At 37.5% G+C, this 19,033-nt stretch overlaps 1 protein-coding gene across 15 annotated transcripts in view; it reads left to right on the top strand.

Moving 5' to 3' along the window:
• The window catches only part of LOC113062168 (neuron navigator 3), a 164,017-nt gene extending 152,575 nt beyond the window's left edge, over window positions 1-11,442 (top strand). For 11 of the 15 annotated variants that reach the window (XM_026231901.1, XM_026231844.1, XM_026231820.1 and 8 more), the window contains 11 exons: window positions 757-943; window positions 2,820-2,917; window positions 3,006-3,101; window positions 3,186-3,354; window positions 3,436-3,671; window positions 3,885-4,042; window positions 4,165-4,236; window positions 4,402-4,598; window positions 4,679-4,797; window positions 4,896-5,099; window positions 8,467-11,442. In XM_026231901.1, the coding sequence (XP_026087686.1) occupies window positions 757-943; window positions 2,820-2,917; window positions 3,006-3,101; window positions 3,186-3,354; window positions 3,436-3,671; window positions 3,885-4,042; window positions 4,165-4,236; window positions 4,402-4,598; window positions 4,679-4,797; window positions 4,896-5,099; window positions 8,467-8,586 (1,656 nt within the window). In that variant the 3' untranslated portion in view covers window positions 8,587-11,442. The remainder of the gene's footprint in view (window positions 1-756; window positions 944-2,819; window positions 2,918-3,005; window positions 3,102-3,185; window positions 3,355-3,435; window positions 3,672-3,884; window positions 4,043-4,164; window positions 4,237-4,401; window positions 4,599-4,678; window positions 4,798-4,895; window positions 5,100-8,466) is intronic. The other 4 variants (XM_026231828.1, XM_026231813.1, XM_026231881.1 and 1 more) reach the window with 1 other exon arrangement.
• Window positions 11,443-19,033: the final 7,591 nt, after the last annotated feature.

The raw sequence follows: 19,033 nt of genomic DNA, 5'->3' as shown, positions 1-19,033 counted from the left end.
GTCTTTAGTGTTAAAACCATGATGAAGTTTTAGGATACTTTCATGTTCAAAAGAACAGCATTTATTTGTAAAATGATAAATCTCTTTACTGTCACTTTAATGTGTCCTAGCTGAATAAAGGTATTCATTAATTTTGTTCAACCTTTAACAGTTGTGTATATAATAATAATAATACGTGAATATTTGTGTTTTAATATTATGGCAAAGCACACTATTATGATCAACCAGAGAGACCCAGAGAGAGTTAGTTGTTTAAGAGACAGTTTTCTGGCAAATACTTGTTTTACATTGTGCTACACAGTCCGACCACATAATTTAAAGTTGTAACAGAGTGATTGAACGACTGAGATCAGAGAAACTGTTGATAAAAGTGCTAAACTAATCTAATTTCAAGATGAAACAACCAGACGGAGTTTGTTCATACTTTTGAAGTATCTATCTGAGCTCCCTTAGCACCAGTTTGCAGAGCCTGAAACGCAAGACTAATCTAAAGATTAAAGAAATCTTTAAACTAACTTCTCACAGTCATTGAGAGTGTTCAAAAACTTAACCAACAGAAAGCAAGTCTTAAGCAAGGGGGAAAGTGTGTGGGGAAATTCACATAACGTTACCAAATGTGGATTAGTGAATTTATTTATATTTTTGTCACCTAATATTGTGCGTGAATTGAATATGTGGTTCTGTTCAGTTAGGGATATATGCATACATTTGTCAAAACTGTCACTGTATTGTTGACATTTTTTTTTTTGCATGCAGAATGAGATTGAGCTGCTGAAGGCTGAGAACGACAGACTGAAGTCCAGCGGCAACACCACACCTGCTGCCACCCCTGCTAAAACAGCCCGTCCCCCTTCAGAAACCTCCAGCACATCCTCCTCATCCTCACGGCAATCTCTGGGGCTGTCGCTGAACAACCTCAACATCACAGACACCATAATGTCAGGTTAGACTTAGTTATTTGGGTCTAACAATTCCTATGTGAAGTATGGCCTTGTTTTGGAGGATCCTGTAAAGCCCTGGGATGTTCTGCAGATGTTTTTGTGTTATAGAAGCCACTAGAATTCCGAAATGATGGCATTTTTAAAGAACAGCAAATACATTATGCAACATGGGCATTTGCAGTATAAAAGCGAATACCTCATATTATGCAAAAAAAAAGTACAGGATAACAGTTAAAACAGTAACAGTAAAAAAGAAACAGATTGTTAAACAGTAAAAAAGAAGATTGTTAGTGCTGGATGATAAAATCATTGACAAAATCCCATAGGTTTACTACAGTAATGGGGCCCTATCTATTAATCTACATATCATAGAGATTTGGGATTGGACTATTTGAATATGGACCAATGAGCAACCATCTATCAACCTTTAAAATCACCCTATGACCACATCTCAGAACACCTTACAAAGCCAAGAGCAATATCCTTGCAACCATCTGTAAGTAGCATCATGACATTGACAATTTACATGGGCTCATATTTAAAAAAATAAAATAAAATTGAAATCTGGTGTAAAAAAGGATTAGCCTTAATTATTATCAAGAGCCATAAAAATGGCTGTTTTAAATTCAGTTCAATTTAAGTTTATTTGTAAAGAGCTATTCATGATGCAAATTGTTGTAAAGCAACTTTACAGAAAATCGTACGTTTATACATTATATTTCGGAGTAGGTTATTAGGTATTAGTAATTAAAACGATGCAGTTAGTTCCAAATTATACGTGATCAAACGGTGAAAACTATTAACTGCAATGATTATATGTTGTTATTAAACCTTGCGATTGCGATTAAACAAAATTTGGTAGTTTTCTAGTTTGTTCCAGGGTTAGCATCATCTCAGATCTTCGTAAGTGTTGGATCCAGACTGAAGCTTGTGTAATTCCTAGTTGCCTCGAGGTGCAAGTCTAGTAGCAGAAACGGAAAAGCAGACAGAGATCTAACCAAGCAAAGTTTATGACTCAACTGTTTTGTTGATACATAATAAACAGCGCTGCATTAGTGATTCCTTGTGAGACTTGATTCTATTTGGCATATAAGGTCACCATTAAAACCACTGCAAGCAAACCTGATACATATAATCTTCTCGTCATAACTGTCCATGTAGATTTTTTTTAACTGATGATTTTGTTTTCCACCAGTGATCACGGTCTCACGGACCGCAGAGTAGATTTGCATACGGCTGTATTATTGATGATTCTACTGTGGCGCTGATTAAAACTCTGGCATGGGGAAGACCATTTCACAGCTGCGCAGGAAGAGAATGAACGCAGCGAAGAGTGAAATGGCCTCTTTTCTGTAAGGGAGGATTTGAACGCCGGGCCTGTGGCACACGTCTCGGGACAGGTTGGCGGAGACTCGTCTGCGCTCTGTTCTAATTAAAAGTAGTGACTTCTGAGCTCTCTCAGGACTTGGGGCTGCTTAATTGATGGAGAGATGTGTGGAGGAGCACTAGAGCGTGGGCAGGCGTGCGGTGGAAGGACGTTATCACCCCTCTGCAGAAAAGCGTGCCAGACGAATACAAAGCACCTCCCTCCCGCCCATTCACAAGCTCTTCGTTCAATGCCCATCAAAGCCGCACTCCTCCACTAACAAGCCTTCTTCCTGTATTCAAAGCTCTGTTAAAACCAAACAGCTCAACCCCGCAGACAGCAAAGCTTAAAGCAGTCGGCATTTAACTACAGTCAAAGCTTAACATTAGTGTCTTCGTTGCTGAAAACAGTTCTTCTCCCCCACAGTTAATGATTCATTTAGTCTTTTGAGTTGTTCAGGCTCTGATATTTTTGTCACAGAGTGAGTTTAAAGTTTGCGTTTGTGTGCACAGATATTCTGCTGGATGATGGCTACGAGGGCAATCTACGCAAAGAGGGCAGAAGTGTCCGTATAGTGGTCACCATCAACAGCGACTCCAACAAAACCAAGGTATAGAGGGACTTTAACTAGTCTGTTTGAATTACAGTAGCTATTTTTGACATGAACAACACCTTTTTATATCCTCTCATCATTTTAGGCGATGCAGAAGAAGGAGTATCTGATTGGCTCCATTGGCGTCAGCGGCAAGACTAAGTGGGATGTTTTGGACGGCGTAATACGGCGCTTGTTTAAGGTGCCAGTTTAGCCTCTTGCTAAATTAGAGGTATATTTCAAGTGCCATATTGGAAATCTTACAGATTAATTTGCTTGGGTTTAGGAGTATGTGTTCCGCGTGGATCCACTGACCAGTTTGGGCCTGAATTCGGATAGTATAGTGTGCTACAGGATGGGGGATGTGATCCGATCTCATGCTTTCGAGGTTCCTGAACTCTTGCCGTGTGGATATCTTGTGGGCGACAACAACGTCATCACAGTCAGTCTCAAAGGTGAGAAGCCTCAGAAGGTTCTTGGAGGCTTTATAAAAGAGACGCACAAGATTTGACGCAAGTGTCGTTTTGTTTATGTAGGTGTGAAGGAGGGTAGCATTGATGACCTGGTGTTTGACACGCTGATTCCTAAACCCATCATTCAACGCTACTTAAACCTGCTGATGGAGCACCGTAGAATCATCCTGTCTGGTCCCAGTGGAACCGGTAAATCCTTCCTAGCCACTAAACTAGCTTACTACATCATCTCCAAGACTGGTCAAGAGGTGACTGACACGAACCTGGCTAGCTTCAACGTGGACCAGAAATCCAGCAAGGTACATATTTCCAGGACTCCAAATAAATAAATAGAGAAAATTGCTAAATAAGTGTTTTAATGAAGTTTGTCCATATTTTCCCCATCTGCCATTGGTTGAACCACCTTAATCTTAGTCCATCCATCAATGTTGCTGTGATATATGTTATATAATAGTATTTTACTAGGGCTTCTGCAGACTTTAACACTTAATGTGTTTTTGCTTTGCTTTAAGCAGGATCTTCGGCAGTACCTTTCAAGCCTGGCTGAACAGTGCAACACAGAGGAGTGTGAGATCGAGCTGCCCTCTGTAGTTATTCTCGATAACCTCCATCACATTGGCTCCCTTAGTGACATCTTTAATGGATTCCTCAACTGCAAATATCACAAATGGTGAATATTCCTCTTATTATACATTTATACATATTTATTTAGCTGTGTGTATATTCAGGTCTATCAACCTGATCAAATATAAATGGATTACATCTAATAACGTGCAACTGTCCCTTTCACAGCCCGTATGTCATAGGAACTATGAACCAGGGTGTGTCCTCATCTCCAAACCTGGAGCTGCATCACAACTTCAGGTATGGTGCTCGGATAGGATCTGATGATTGTCATTACAGCCTCTTGCCACACGGGGGCCATAAATGATCATATTTGACATTTGTCAATAACGTATAGAAACCCGTACAGTACATAAATCTTTCCAGTCGTGTTCTCAGTGTAATATCAGACCTTGTTTCCCTCAGGTGGGTGCTGTGTGCCAATCACACTGAGCCAGTGAAGGGCTTCCTGGGCCGATTCCTGAGAAGAAAGCTGATCGAAACGGAGATTGATAAAAACATGCGCAGTAACGACCTCATCAAGATCATCGACTGGATTCCTAAAACCTGGCAACACCTCAATTCCTTCTTAGAGGCTCACAGCTCCTCAGACGTCACCATCGGTAATACACACAACGCATGATCCGCATTTGATCTGTTTATTCACAGAGCAGAGGCGAGATATTTAATCTGTCACTCCCAGGTCCTCGGCTGTTTCTGTCCTGTCCGATGGACGCTGGCGGCTCACGTGTGTGGTTTACTGACCTGTGGAACTATTCTCTGGTGCCGTATCTGCTGGAAGCAGTACGAGAAGGACTGCAGGTACACATGCAGCCACACACACTCATGTATATATATATATATTTTTCTCACAGTTTGTAGCTAAAACTTGTCTTTATCTGCTTGGCTCATTGTTCCAGCTGTATGGTAAGAGGGCGGCATGGGAGGACCCGTCCAAATGGGTGATTGACACCTACCCCTGGAGCTCCGCCTCCCTGCAGCATGAAGGCCAGTCACTGCTGCAGCTGCGGCCGGAGGACGTGGGCTATGATGGTTACAGCTCCTCAAAAGACGGAGCCGCCTCCAAACAAGTATCTCAGAGCGACACAGAGGGAGACCCACTGGTAAAGATAGCTTCAGAAAACATAGTTCGGTCACACTTTATTTTAGGGTCCAATTCTCACTATTAACTAACCATTAACTATGACTTTTGCCTCAACTCCTTATTTGCTGCTTATTAATAGTTTATAAGGTAGTTGTTAAGTTTAGGGTATTGGGTAGGATTATGGATGCCATGCATTATTTGTACTTTATAAACACTAATAAACAGCCAATATGTTAATAATAGACATGCTAATAAGCAACTAGTTATTAGTGTGAATTGGACTCTATACTAAAGTGTTACCCATAGTTCATGTTGATAATACACTACTGTTCAAAAGTTTCGGGTTGAATCAAAAATATAGCAATATTATGGAATATTATTCATTTCAAGTGTCAAATTTCATTTTTAGTGTATTTTTCATATGTGGTTTATTCTTGTGATAGCAAAGCTGAATTTTCAGTAGCATTAACTCTTTCTTAAGAAATCATTCTGATCTGCTTATTTGCTGCTTAAGAATCATTCATTCATTATTAGTAGTAGTATTGAAAACAGTTGTGCTGCCTTAAGTATTGTGGGAACCGTTTTTCAGGATGATTAGGAAGCTCAGAAGAAAAGTATTTATTCTAAATACATATTTTGTAATATTATACATGTCCTAACTGTAACGTTTGATCGGTTTAATGTCTCCTTGTTGAATAAAATCATTAATTTATTATTTATCCCAAACTTTTAACTGTAGTCTATACTGTATGTTATAAGATACTAAAAGATACTGTGCTACATTTTGTCTTGCCAGATAACCAGATCTTTTTCTATATAGACTAGAAACTGCCCAGAGCAGCAAGGTGAAACATGGGCAATATTTCAGAGAATAAGAAAATATTTCATAGAAACTGTGAAGTCTACACAGTGTTATCTAGATCTAAATCTCACATAGAGTATTTTTCTAACATGTCAATGGACAATAAAGACCAGGGGCTCAGATAATCTGTCTGTCAGAGAGAGAGAGAGAGAGAGAGAGAGAGTCAAAGAGTCGAGCTCTCTCCTACCCTCCTGTGGACATCACTGTACTATAAGAGTCTGAATATGAATGCTATGATATTAATGTCCTCTAGGTGGCACCACTGAGATATTCAGCACAAGCAGTGGGACTTATTCATGAATCATGACACGTGTTCAGAACAAATGTCTTTGTAAATCATAACTTGTTAATCATGCAATTTGTAGCATTCACTGAAATTGCACAGTTTACATGAGAATGGACTTGTACATAGAAATTTGTTCTGATATCTCACAAATAAGGCCCAGTGTCAAAAACACTGTTTTATGTTGTACAAATATCTAATAGTGTTAATTATTAATATTGGAATAATATGATAATAACAACTTTGGCTTCCTGAGGTATATGGCACACTTTTTTTAAACAAAAAAAAAAAAAACACGTTTTAAACAAACATTGGTGCGCTGTCTCATCTTGCTGTCTCCTCTCATTTCTTTTTTTTTTCTTCTGAGAACAGACGTTCAGAGATTATAAGGTGACAGAACCGCTGTTGTTTGTTTAAATATCAGTGATTAGTTTGATCTAATTGAGTCTGATAGTGCTTGTGTTTATAGATTAAAGGATTTTAATGTTGTAGTGTCTCTTTGTGTGAATGTTGAGGTACAAACATTTCATCTGTCTGTGTTTGATGATCCAGTGTTTGTCTTTTAGTTAGACTTTATATTCACATTCCAGATGTGTTGAGCTGGTGTTTAGATAGCCATTGATGTGAATTTATGTGTGAGTTTTTGTAAACACCGTTAGTTTTGAGCTTTGTGGCTGTGTTTTTGAACATCACTAGCGTGGATGTGTGAGTTCATGTGTTGTACAACTAAAGCAGTGTGTTGTGTGTTTGATTAGCAGAGTATTATTGGGGAATGTTAAATTTCAAAGTAACGTGTTATACTGCATGTGCCCTTATCAAAAACATTAGTTCAAAAACATTTAATGTTACTCTTTGTGGAACGTGTGAAAGGTGGTAACATTTAGAATTATTTGGCCAATTTTGCAGGCATAAATTTCATTTCATCAATACAAATATATGCAAGTGTGAATTTTGCATTAGGGGAAAAAAAACACACAGATTTCACAACAGGTTCAAGTTGATTACATAAATTCAATGTTGACCAACAGAAAACTGCTTGGTTTGAAAGTGACTTCTGTGTCTGCTTTGCTTCATACAATACATTGCTACACTATTATAGGGTTAGTCCACCCAAAACTCAAAATTCTGTCATGAATTAACCTCATATTTTTCCAAACCCGTCAGACCTTCGTTAATCTTTAGAACACAAATTAAGATATTTTTGATGAATTCCGAGCTCTAGACAGCTCTGACCCTCCACGTGACTTCAGCAGATCAACCGTAATTTTACGAAGCTACAAGAATACTTTTTGTGCGCAAAGAAAACAAAAATAATAACTTTATTTAACAATTTCTCTCCTCTGCATCTCCCTATAGCGGCGTTTTGGAGAGTATCACATACCTAAACAACTTATGTACACAGATACGTTGTTTACATTTTGATCTGAACATAAACAACGTATTTGCGTACGTTGCTACTGACACAGAACAGCAGATGCTGTTTACGTTGTGATACTCTCCAAAATGGCGCTATAGGGTGATGCGGAGGAGATGAATTGTTGAATAAAGTTGTTATTTTTGTTTTCTATGTGCACAAAAAATATTCGCTTTGCTTCGTAAAATAACGGTTGACTCTCTGATGTCACATGGACTATTTTAACAATCTCCTTGCTATGTTTCTGAGCCTTGATCGTGTTTGGACCCTTGCTCTCTTTGGAGGGTCAGAGAGAGCTTGGAATTCATCAAAAATATCTCAGTTTGTGTTTCGAAGATGAACGAAGGTCTGGCGGGTTTGGAACGACATGTGGTGAGTAATTAATGACAGCATTTTCATTTTTGGGTGAACTAACCCTTTAACAATAGACAATTGACCTTTTTTTGCCGGTGAAATTCTGTTGAAAATGTGCTATTGTGACTATATCTGAAGATTCTGGCTACTCCTGTTTCCATTTTCTTTCAGCCTATGTTTTTTTTCCAGAACAATATAACAAGTCTATTCATTGTTTAAAATATTTTGCTAAATTGTTTAATTGCAGTGTTTACAATGATCTAGTGATCTAGGAGACTAATTACTTTCTAAATTCTACTTGTAAGTAAATAAATAGAGAGGTCTGTTACGTACTGGAAATTACATTTAATGCATAACATACGCTTCGTACGCTGGAAAAGTAACTTAATTCCGTACATTTGTTAGTTGTAACCCTGACTGCATGCTCTTTTGAGTAACGTCTTCTTATATATTTTTCCTTCTCTCTCCGTTAGATGAATATGCTAATGAGGCTACAGGAAGCTGCTAACTACTCCAGTGCCCAGAGCTGTGACAGCGACAGCGCCAGTCACCACGACGACCTGCTGGACTCCTCACTGGAGTCTGCCCTCTAAGCCCCGCCCCATCAGAAGAAGTCGTCTTCTGATTGGTTTAAAAGCAGAGCAAAGGGCCCACAGGACTTGTGCTTATGAAACGCCTGATGCCTCCAGTGGTAAAACGATGCAGAGTCCAGGATATGGGGAATGAAAAGGTGCTGGTGGCACACACAACACTGGCGAAAAGTGTGTGTGCCCACATAATAAAGAAAAAAAAAAAAAAAAACACAACAACTGGAATTTGTTGGAGGTGATCTGTTAGTTAAACATGTTTACAGAGGCAAGTGTTTCTTTTAAATTCACTGAGGTGCAAAAACCTAAAGGGCAACATTCTGAATTCTGACCTCAGTTGATAAACTGGTGCTGCCGTGGTGCCAAAACCAACTCGCGGCTTACACTTATCTCGCCAGCACCATTCATGAAACGGCTCTAGCCAACAAGCACAAACGTGCAATTACCGTCATTACCGCTACTGTGAAATCATACGCAAATTCGCAAACCTCCACCACTCGTTTCACTGCCAAGCGTATAGTGACCTACAGCACCCCTGCACCACACCGTTCCATGCACTAGTCTTTCGTTGGACCCCACGGCTGTGTGCGTAGTTCTTTCTCCTCTCCGCAGCTACGAGGCAACCGCGTGTAGGAGAGTGTACCAGCTTTGTGAAAAAGACCAGAAAATGGTGCTTTCTTGCTGCCTTATCTGTGCTGAGCTCTGAAGACATTTAAATGTGGTGCCACTGTCCTTTTTCGCAGAAATGATGGGGCAGGACAGAACCGATCGGACATTTTCCGAAATATGCCACGTCCACATATTTTATTTTTGTTACAATTAGTGTAAAACATGGCATTGAAAAAGGTCCAAATGTATAAAAGTAAAAAAAAAGATCTTTATGTAATCCCAGTTGAGCTGGGATCACTTGAAACGAGAGCACAAATCCGACTCGTCGCTTCGCTAGCATGCGGTTTTTACTTTGCTATATGTGTGTGCTTGCACACGGAAACGTTTTACTCTCCCGTGCGCCAGTGTTTGTGTAGTCGACGTTCATTCATCCTTTCTTTCGTTTGCTACATGGGTTTTGCACAGTTGAAAAGGTGATTGTAAATATCCAAGTCTTGCACAGCCTCTTAAAGATGCACTCTGCCCGGTCGGTATTGCGTTTCTGCTCTTCTAGACTAGCATTACGCTCTTGTGATTTACAGAGAAAAAAAGAAAAAAAAAGCAAACCAGCAACCTGTCCAAACTGTATATGTCTTGTATTGACTGCTTATTATACAGAGCTCTAAACTGTACAGTGAGAGGTGAAGTGTTTTTCAATTTCAGAAAACCTTAGTGTTAAGGGCGTAAAATCATTCAAAGCGATTCACTGTTTTATCTCCACAATGCATCAGAGCCCCAACCGTATCTAATCCTGCATAACACTGTTACACTTCCTGTCCTGCAGCTTTCAGAGACACTGGTCCTTTTGGACGTAAACCTCACTTAAAGACCCCATGAATGTTTTATTGCAGAACCCGACTGCCGTAAAAAAATAGCCATTCTAAAGATTGGAATGAAATGTGTATGCATCCTTAAATGCAAATATGTTTATGAAAGATAAATACTGTACATTTTAAAAAAGTATATCAGCTTAAAGTATTTCAAGAGTAATTTTAAGAGTACAACAGCTTATAAATGACCTCAAAACTAATAGGCAGACAAAAAGCCTCTTCATTTTGATTTCATTTTTGATTTTTTTACTCATGTATAGCATTGCACTAGATAACAAAATAACAAAATCAAATCAAGCGGCATGAATTTTGCAAGCTATCTTTTCACAAAATTTCTGATGTTTTTAAAATAATGAAGCATTACAGTGTTCAAAATGAATACAAAAAGTATTAGAGGACACTTTCTGATCACCAGACATAGAAGAACTGCACCTGTTGTTACTTTGCTCAACCACTAAATCAACAGGAGACAAAAAAAAAAAAACAAAGTAAGTTGAAGGTTTAACATCATTTGTCAAGATGCGACTTGATTTGGTGTTTTGCTATCTAATGCAATCCAGCAGTATTCAAGTTTGACTAAAGTGTCTGAATACTTCTTAGGGCCACTGAAAATCACTTACAATTAAGTAAAAATGAATCCCAGTTTACTGTGAGACTTTTCATTGGATTATATTTTACGAGTTTGCACATGTTTACAGTAAATGAATCTCTGCTTGCTTGATGTACATGGTTTAGGAAGATACAAGGTGTTTCATACAAGGTGCTAAAGGTGAATCATTGAAAAGCTCTGCGTCTTATCCGATCAGGCCTTTACCACATCCAGCTTCACCTTCTGACTCAAACTACTTCTCAAAGTAAGTCATCCTCACTGCCACAGTTTTACAGGCTTTAACCTTCGAGTCTTTCCGATCTACCTTTTTGTTGATTCAGGAAACTGCTTCTTTTTAATTCCTCGGCACTACAGCGGTGCTATGTATTAACCTCCAAACTCTGTGACTCCGTGCCTGATGCTTTGCTTGTCAACCATGTTCAGTGTAAAACTACTCGACAGAAACATTTCTAAGAAGTGCAGTAAAGGTTTCCAACTGCCTACCGGTCCCTAACCTCAAACACAAATAGTGATTGTCCATGGTACATCAGAAATCCAGTTTTTTTTCTTTCAGTTTCTTCATGTTATTGCAAACACATCTTTCGGTGAGTGCGTAACATCGAACTACTTTGAAAAAAATGTTTCTTTTCAGGCGGAACATTTGTTGGTAGATGTTTTATATTTTGTACATTTGTAAGTAACATATCATGTAAATAGAAAGAGACCACAATTTAATTCATCTGGGGGATTTTGTAGTCTTTGTAAAGCCCTAATAAATGGTATTTGGTGTCACCTGGGCATTGAGTGTTGATTTATTATTTATATATTTATCAACATGCTTTTATAAATATGTTTTGTCTTTTCTTTTTTTTTAAATCTATGTTTTGTGTGTATGTCATATTTTGTGTGGCAAAGTACTATTCGGTTCAGTTTTACCAATAAATGATTCACTCATGAACCTTGTTGTGCCCTCTTGTGCTTCTGGAAGTAATAGCATCACGTCTGCGCTGTGACTTCATCTTCTTCTGAATTCATTACAGTGTGTTAGACGCGAGTACCTCGCTTTAGACTCGTGATGAGCTGAGGTATCAGGATGTCTGATTTGCAATAACCCAAATGCATGCATCAAGAAAGCAATATTTAAAAATAAACACATTTTTAGGTTATCTTCAAAAAGGTCTTTTTCAGGTTGCCATGCTTATGAAGTTGAATACTGTCTTAATAGAATATGTAATTACATTTCAGCCTTCACAGAATATTCTTTATGGAATGTACATTCTATAAAGGATCAATGTGTGTGAATGTAATCCAGATGTACTGCATGTGATGTGACCTACAGCTCATTCACCGCAATTAATAAATCATATAGTCAAGTCTCCATTGGACACGCACTTTAGACTCTTTTGCATTCTTTGTGTTGCATTACTATGCATGGTTGCAGTGAATGAACCAAACAATCAATAAATGTTTCAGATGATCTGTGGAAATCATGCTGGCATGATTGACCTCTGAGTGATCTGTAGTCTGACAGGACTAACAAAGATGTTGTCTATAGGTTTGTCCTTAAAAGTGTGCATTACCACCACACTTTATTCAATCAGGTGTCCTTTAATTAAACGTGTGGCTTTTTCCCAGAAACCCAAACAGTGACCTTAAATATCAACTGGAATAAGGTGTCTCAGAACTGCCTGTTTGTGACAGCTGTAGTTTAATTTACTAAGTGACATGCATAAGCATTATTATATTTGTATATAGAATTCTTAAATATTAACAATATACAATAAACACCATCTAATACTAAACTATTTCATGTATATAAGCCTTTAAACATTTTGTGTTCATGTGTGTTATATTATGCATCTATATAGTTTTATTCTCATTGCACTGGATCCATCGGTTGGCAAGTGATGTAATGCTAAATTTCTCCAAATCTTTTCCCATGAAGAAACATTATCTATCATCATCCATCTCGGATTGATTAAAGGTAAGTTGCAGCAATTCTTTATTTTTCCCTCTTTTTTCCCCGAGTGTACTCTGACATCAGTACAAACAAGCAAGTAGATAAAATGTCTAAGCCAAGAGGAAGGTGTCCGCTTACTTTCCGGATTGTACACTGCTGAAGAAGTGATGAAAACCGTGAGAGTGTATCTGTGTACAGGGCTGATTGATGGCTCTCCGTTCCTTTCCCAGCATCACCCTGAGCTTCAATCTCTCTGGGCTTGCACTTGTCAGATAAATAAATGGCTTATCAGTGCCTAATTTCATAATAGCTAATTATTGATCTGCATGAGTTGGCAGTGTAATGGAAATGAGGCTGGAACATTGTGTCTCGGAGTGCTGGGAAAAGAGACGACCTCACAGTGAATCATTCTCTCTGGTTCACGAAAGACGTCAGTGGATTTGTCCCCTCCGGCAGATGAAGGATTTGCAGTAGATTAAAACTCGTCGCTATATTGATGATATGAGGTGATTTGATTAGTGAGAACATTTCACCTGTTTACCGTAAAGAGACTCTGAAAAACACTTCCCATCAGCAAAACACCTGTTTTTGGTAAAGCAATTTCATGTTATAACAAATTTGTACTTTGTCAAAAGAAGCTAAAGAACAAAAAGTTTACGCGTCAAGAAATAACAAACCATTAGAAGTGTAAGATATTTATTATAAATTATTCAGACTCTATCTAATGAACATTTCTGCAGTACTAACAAAATAATATATTTTTTAATATAATGCATGGATTAAATGTGTTAGGCTTTTTTTTTTTTTGGTTTATAGGATATGAAGTTTCTATTAAGTTCTATCAAGCACAACAATAGAAACATAAAAAAATGAAATACGCAATGGAAACCTTCAGTATGAAGACTGACAATGTTAACAAATGTAAGAACACAACCATGAAGTTTTATTAAAAAGTGTATTTTATTTCCTTGCATAATTCTGTTTTGTTTTTATTTAAAAGTGATTCTAGTTATCATCTCTGATATGTGGGCATGTTCTTTTAAAAACTTGTTACAGATAAAGATTTCAGTTTAGGTGAATCAGTGATCTGTAGAACTTTGGAAAAAAAACTTAATACAAATAATGAATAATAATTTAAGAAAAACTGCTCTTGATCACGAGCTAATCAAATGCAAAATAAATCGAGCACATTTCAAATCTCTCATTTTCAGTGGGCTGTGAGTGGTAGAGGTCAGTTGCTAATAATTATAATCTACAAAGACCCATGAGATCATCCAAAATGGAAAACAGCATACAGAGTTGCAATGGTGGAATGAGAACGACAAAGTTTTCTCACTTAAAAAAAATAAAAACAATTTCAGAAATAATAAAAAGTGCCTTTGTGTGGCATAATGAGGTAAATTATAGCTTGAGCGGTGGGTGAAAATTACAGGGTGTCACTCATTTCTGTGAGTTGCTCTTAAACACCCACATTAATTATATCAGCTTCACATCAGTCAAGCTTTTATCAGGTGGCTGTCTGAGAATCCTGCTTATTGAATGCAATGTTTCAACGGAAATAGATTTTTGGGGCTTGTTTTTGTAAATAGGCTTTTCACAGTAGAAAATTTAGTACCATGTTAAAACTTTTCAGGAAAAATCGGCTGACTTAGTTATCTCTACACTTCAGAAGCTTTGGGTCTGAGTGGATAGATGCTTTTCTACACTAAAGAATCTCTATTTCAGGCTCATCGGCCATGCTAAACTAGTACAGTATTTAAGACACAAGTGTTGTTTCTTCTTCCAACAAACCACTAAAACGGCAAAGTAGACTCTAAAGTGGAGAACCAGCCTCAAACAGGCAAATCTTGCCTTCCACTGCTTGGTTGGGAACATGTATAAGGGTTGATAAGTGAAGTGTGCTGCTGTTCAGTGTTTGCACAGTTCAGGCCAAAGACATTATATATAGCATGTGATCTCTGACTTCATCACATGCCTGTTGTATATCTCCTGGTGGTCTCAGAGGAGCTCCGAGGTCAAGAGGAAAGATGAGACGGGTGAGAATCTGGATGGGAAGATAAGGCAAAGGAGGGAGGCAGTAAAAGAGTTCTCACATAAACAGACAAGTTCACATTTAAGACCATTATTCCCTCATACCTTAAAAATAACAAGATGTATAAAGTCTGATACAATGGAATCTGAAAATAACTTTATATCATTATTATTATTATTATTATTAGTACAATTGGAAATAAACTTAACCAATAAGCCTCAAGTGGCCGTGGTGTAGGCCTATAGTTTATCATCACAACAGTTAAGGAGAGCTGTTGGGCATGACGTGGAGCATGAAAGGATGTTTTAGGCACTCATGGAGGTTACTGTTTTTAGCAAACTTTTTAAATGCACTTGTAGCCCACATGTTCAATCAGAATTCGCAAAGAAGTCTGATATCCTGAAACAATTTCTTTGGCGCAGTAGCAGGACTGAAGTGTGTGCCAAGCAACAATACTGAAGTAATGAGGTCACAGGTGAATGTTTTCACAATCATTTACAGCGGCATCAAGTGCAGAACTATCCTTTTGATTCTAAAGAATGTTTTAGAACTTTTAAAATTATATTAGGAAGGGATGTTTAAGATTCTGCATATATCACTTTTCCACTAATCAAATTAGCACATATGTAACATTAACAATGTGGTCTCATCACAGGTCCATTTCTTTTTTCTCTTTCTTGCATGATTCCCTCTTATAATAAATAAATAAATAAAATAATAATAATAAAATAAAATTGTACAGTAAATCCATGTTTTAAGAGAACATCCTAAATACACATTTACGTAATTTAAGTGTGTATTTTATTTCCCTTCATTCATATAATAACACATTAATTTTATATTTAATACATATTTTAAAAGCCAGTTTTTATAGATTTTTTCTTTCTCCCAGAAATATCCACTGTCAATAGAACTTGCGTAGACTAACCTAAATTTTACAGTATTATTCCTATCTATATTTTAAAGGTTTTAATTGAGGATGTTTTTTTTTTTATGAATATAAAGTGGTGGTCAGATAAAACTTACTGGCAGGCTATAATACAGGCTAAATAAGCAACTGTCAGTTAAAACTGAATTTTAAAAATCAGAACGAGTTAGGGTTGAACCACTCTGTTGTGTCAATTACTTTAATAAATCAGTCAAACGAGTCTTTTGAATCGGTTCGCGATTCAGTGTATATCATTCTGACAGCTCACGCGCAACTTTAATCGTTTTGGACGGATTATTTCAATTATTAAAACGTTAACGAAGGAGTTTAAAGAGAGACAAAGATATAATTAAACTAGAATCCATTGAAACCAAACCTGTTTGTTTGCTGGCGATGGAAGAGCTGTTTATGAATTTCCACCTGCACGTGCAGCTTATGAACGACTCAACTTAGGTAAGCAACTATATTAAAACGTGTAAAATGCTAAAAAGTTGCCTACTTTGACATTATTTGTGCCATCCTAGTACCATGGTATTCTTAGAAGTACCCGAGTCCCATAAATACTATATGTATATAATAATTGTTTGTAAAAGTGTCATCATGTTACAGTAGTCTGTACATAGATTTCGTTTTGTGTTCAAGGACATCGTAGCTAGTAATGTGTTATTAATAACATGTTATACTGCGGTGTGTTTTCATGTTTTTATTTCCAATATTTTTCACTAGGCTACTTAAAACAGTTCAAATTTAAGTTGATAACTTACCACTTATGCTTTCATTTGTGTTGCGTCATTTCAGATACCTGTTGTCAAAAGTGTCCATTATTTGAAATAATTCACAGTGAATTTAAATATCCCGAAATGGCCCAATATTTATTATCAGCACTTTACATGGACCAACATTTAAAACAATTTTACATACTTGCATAAATGACGTTTTTTTCTTTTTTCAATTGTCAATTCAGTGTGGTTGTAAAAAACATGGAATAACATAACTTGATTGCTCCCATTGTTATCAACAAATTTGTCTGCAGGTAACTTTTGAAGGTAATGTTCCTTATTGTTGGCCATCACATCCCATTTTATCTTAATTTTAGTGCTTTATCACATATACCAGTTAGAAATCAAATATGTAACCAGTGAGTCCCATGTACTTATGAATCCTCCAAACCTTCATCACCCATTACTAAAGCAACCCACGGGAATCTTCACGCAATACCTTGTAGCCTTATTGACTAAAGGCTTAACGGATTCTCTGTATCCATCTTGCTCTCCTGCCTGTAAGCCGGTGTCTTAGTGATCGCCTCCCCTCCATGTTTGGCCAATGAGATGTGCTGGAGAGATGAGCCGAATGGCCTCCCACCCCATACTTATCTGCCAGAGCGGTAGCTCCATTTCCAGCACACAAAAGAAACCATTAGAGTCCAAAACCTGCACAGAGTGCAGTGCTGAAAAGGAAGAAGAATTAGCAAGTCTAAGTGTGTGCAGAGAGAGTGAGAGAGGAACGACTGGAGGTCTGGCTCAGGTCACCTTCATAGATTGAGGAGGATGAGAGTCACCTGGGCCCATATGCAGCAGAAATCTCAAAGTGAGAGCGCTGACGTGGCATCAGCTCCCTGCTGTCCATAAGATCAGCATTTCAGATTTCTGCATTTACACAAATTTACATGAAAAGTCACTTTTATTTCTCCCAACTCTAGTGCCAAAACGTTTATTGGTATATTGGAAATCTACCATGCAGTGCTTCTGTGTATAATGCAACATCACGTAACCTGTAGGTTACCTTAAACATTGCTTTTTTTTTTTTTTTTTTTTTACTGGGTAGCAAAACATAGGTTGCTCTAAGATGATTTACCGTAGTCTGTTCTCCAATCACACATCCTCTTCATTGAAAGAAATCAGCAATCAAGAGAAAATCACGGAGGAGTTCATGTCATATAATCATCATTTGAGATAATTGCACCTAGGCCAGTGTAAATGCAGTGACACGCCCCTTTACATGAAAAATCTTCATGACCTGCAAAGTGCTTGAACAGGCCATTATGTTAGTCAAGGTTTCTAGCAGCAAAAACAGTCATAAATTATTTTTATTTTTTTACTTGACCGTGTTTCTCCATGTCTTTTGCTGCCTTTTAAGACTTAAAATATGTAAATGCATTAGTCATGACTCATACACCTTTATAAATACAATTCTGTCTCTTCTGTGGGCACCTGGAGGTGTCAGACTGAATGACACACAATTATAGTCCAAATCAGAGGTATCCGACCACCTGAGGCTTATCTGAACAGCTGGACAGAAATAATAATAATAATTTTTAAAAAATCATGGCCTCAGTGTTTATGAGCATTTATTTAAAAGTGATTGTATTTATACATAGATTAATTTTACTTTTTGAAAATAATTAGCATTGATAAGAGAGGTACTGTAGGAAATGTGGTCATTTACAGTAGTGATGAGTTTTCACAAAATGCTACAGTAAGTACTGTAATTGGGGAAACTTTTCTACTCAGTCTTACTCCAACATATTACATTAGTGTTTGTTTAGAAGAGTTTTTTTTTTTTTTTTTTGAGGGCCACTTATAAAGCTACTCAAATATTGTGTGGCAAAAGCAGTAATTTATTTTTTAACAACCATTTTATTTTTTTATTTTTCTGACCTTTAGGATTAAATGTCCTTTTTTTTGTTGGGTGCTCTGCCTTTCTCATTTGAAATGATAAACAGTGCTTTTGTCTGCTCACAGATGATCAGGGATCTTGTTCAGCCACTCATTTCTAAAGCCTGGATCCTTCAGACGATTATGCAGAGTGTTAGGTGCTGCACACATCCAGGAACTACCAAAGGTTTGATGACCTTTCCTATGCTTTGCACTTGTATTGTTTAGCTTTTCTGGGGTTTATTAGGAATTACAGTGTCTTTATTGCAATTTCTGCCTCAGCGTGACTGAACAGACCAAGTAGGTGTCCTTTGTGAATATGGGCAGTCATGTGTAGGGCATGTATTGCATTGCAAAATTCGAAACTATGCAACCAAGCATGCTGAAATCAATGGAGGATACATAATTTCAACGCTATCTAACGGCCAATTCGTACGTATTTTACGAGGTGGCTTATTCGTACAAATTTGTACGAACTCACTCGTACGATCTTATACGATTTGTCTAAACCCCAGTGACGGTTAGGTTTAGGGGCGGGGTTAGGTGTAGGTCATTCGTACAAATTCAAACGAATTGTGCAACTCGTAAAATACGTACGATTTGGCAACAATCGTATGAATTTGTACGAGTGTGGTCATACAAATTCATCCGAATAAGCCACCTTGTAAAAAATGTACGAATTGCCGTGAGATCCGGTTGATAATTTTGAGAAAATGAGGCATGGGAGTGGACACAACAAGATGTAAACAGTTTAAAAATATCACAAGCACAGTAGTCAAGGTACAGCTTCCTGAAAGTTGCATTAAAAAGCT

The sequence above is a fragment of the Carassius auratus genome, chromosome 4 (assembly GCF_003368295.1).
Source record: "Carassius auratus strain Wakin chromosome 4, ASM336829v1, whole genome shotgun sequence".
Classification (NCBI taxonomy): Eukaryota; Metazoa; Chordata; class Actinopteri; order Cypriniformes; family Cyprinidae; genus Carassius; species Carassius auratus.
This window is presented reverse-complemented; position numbering and strand designations above follow the sequence as displayed.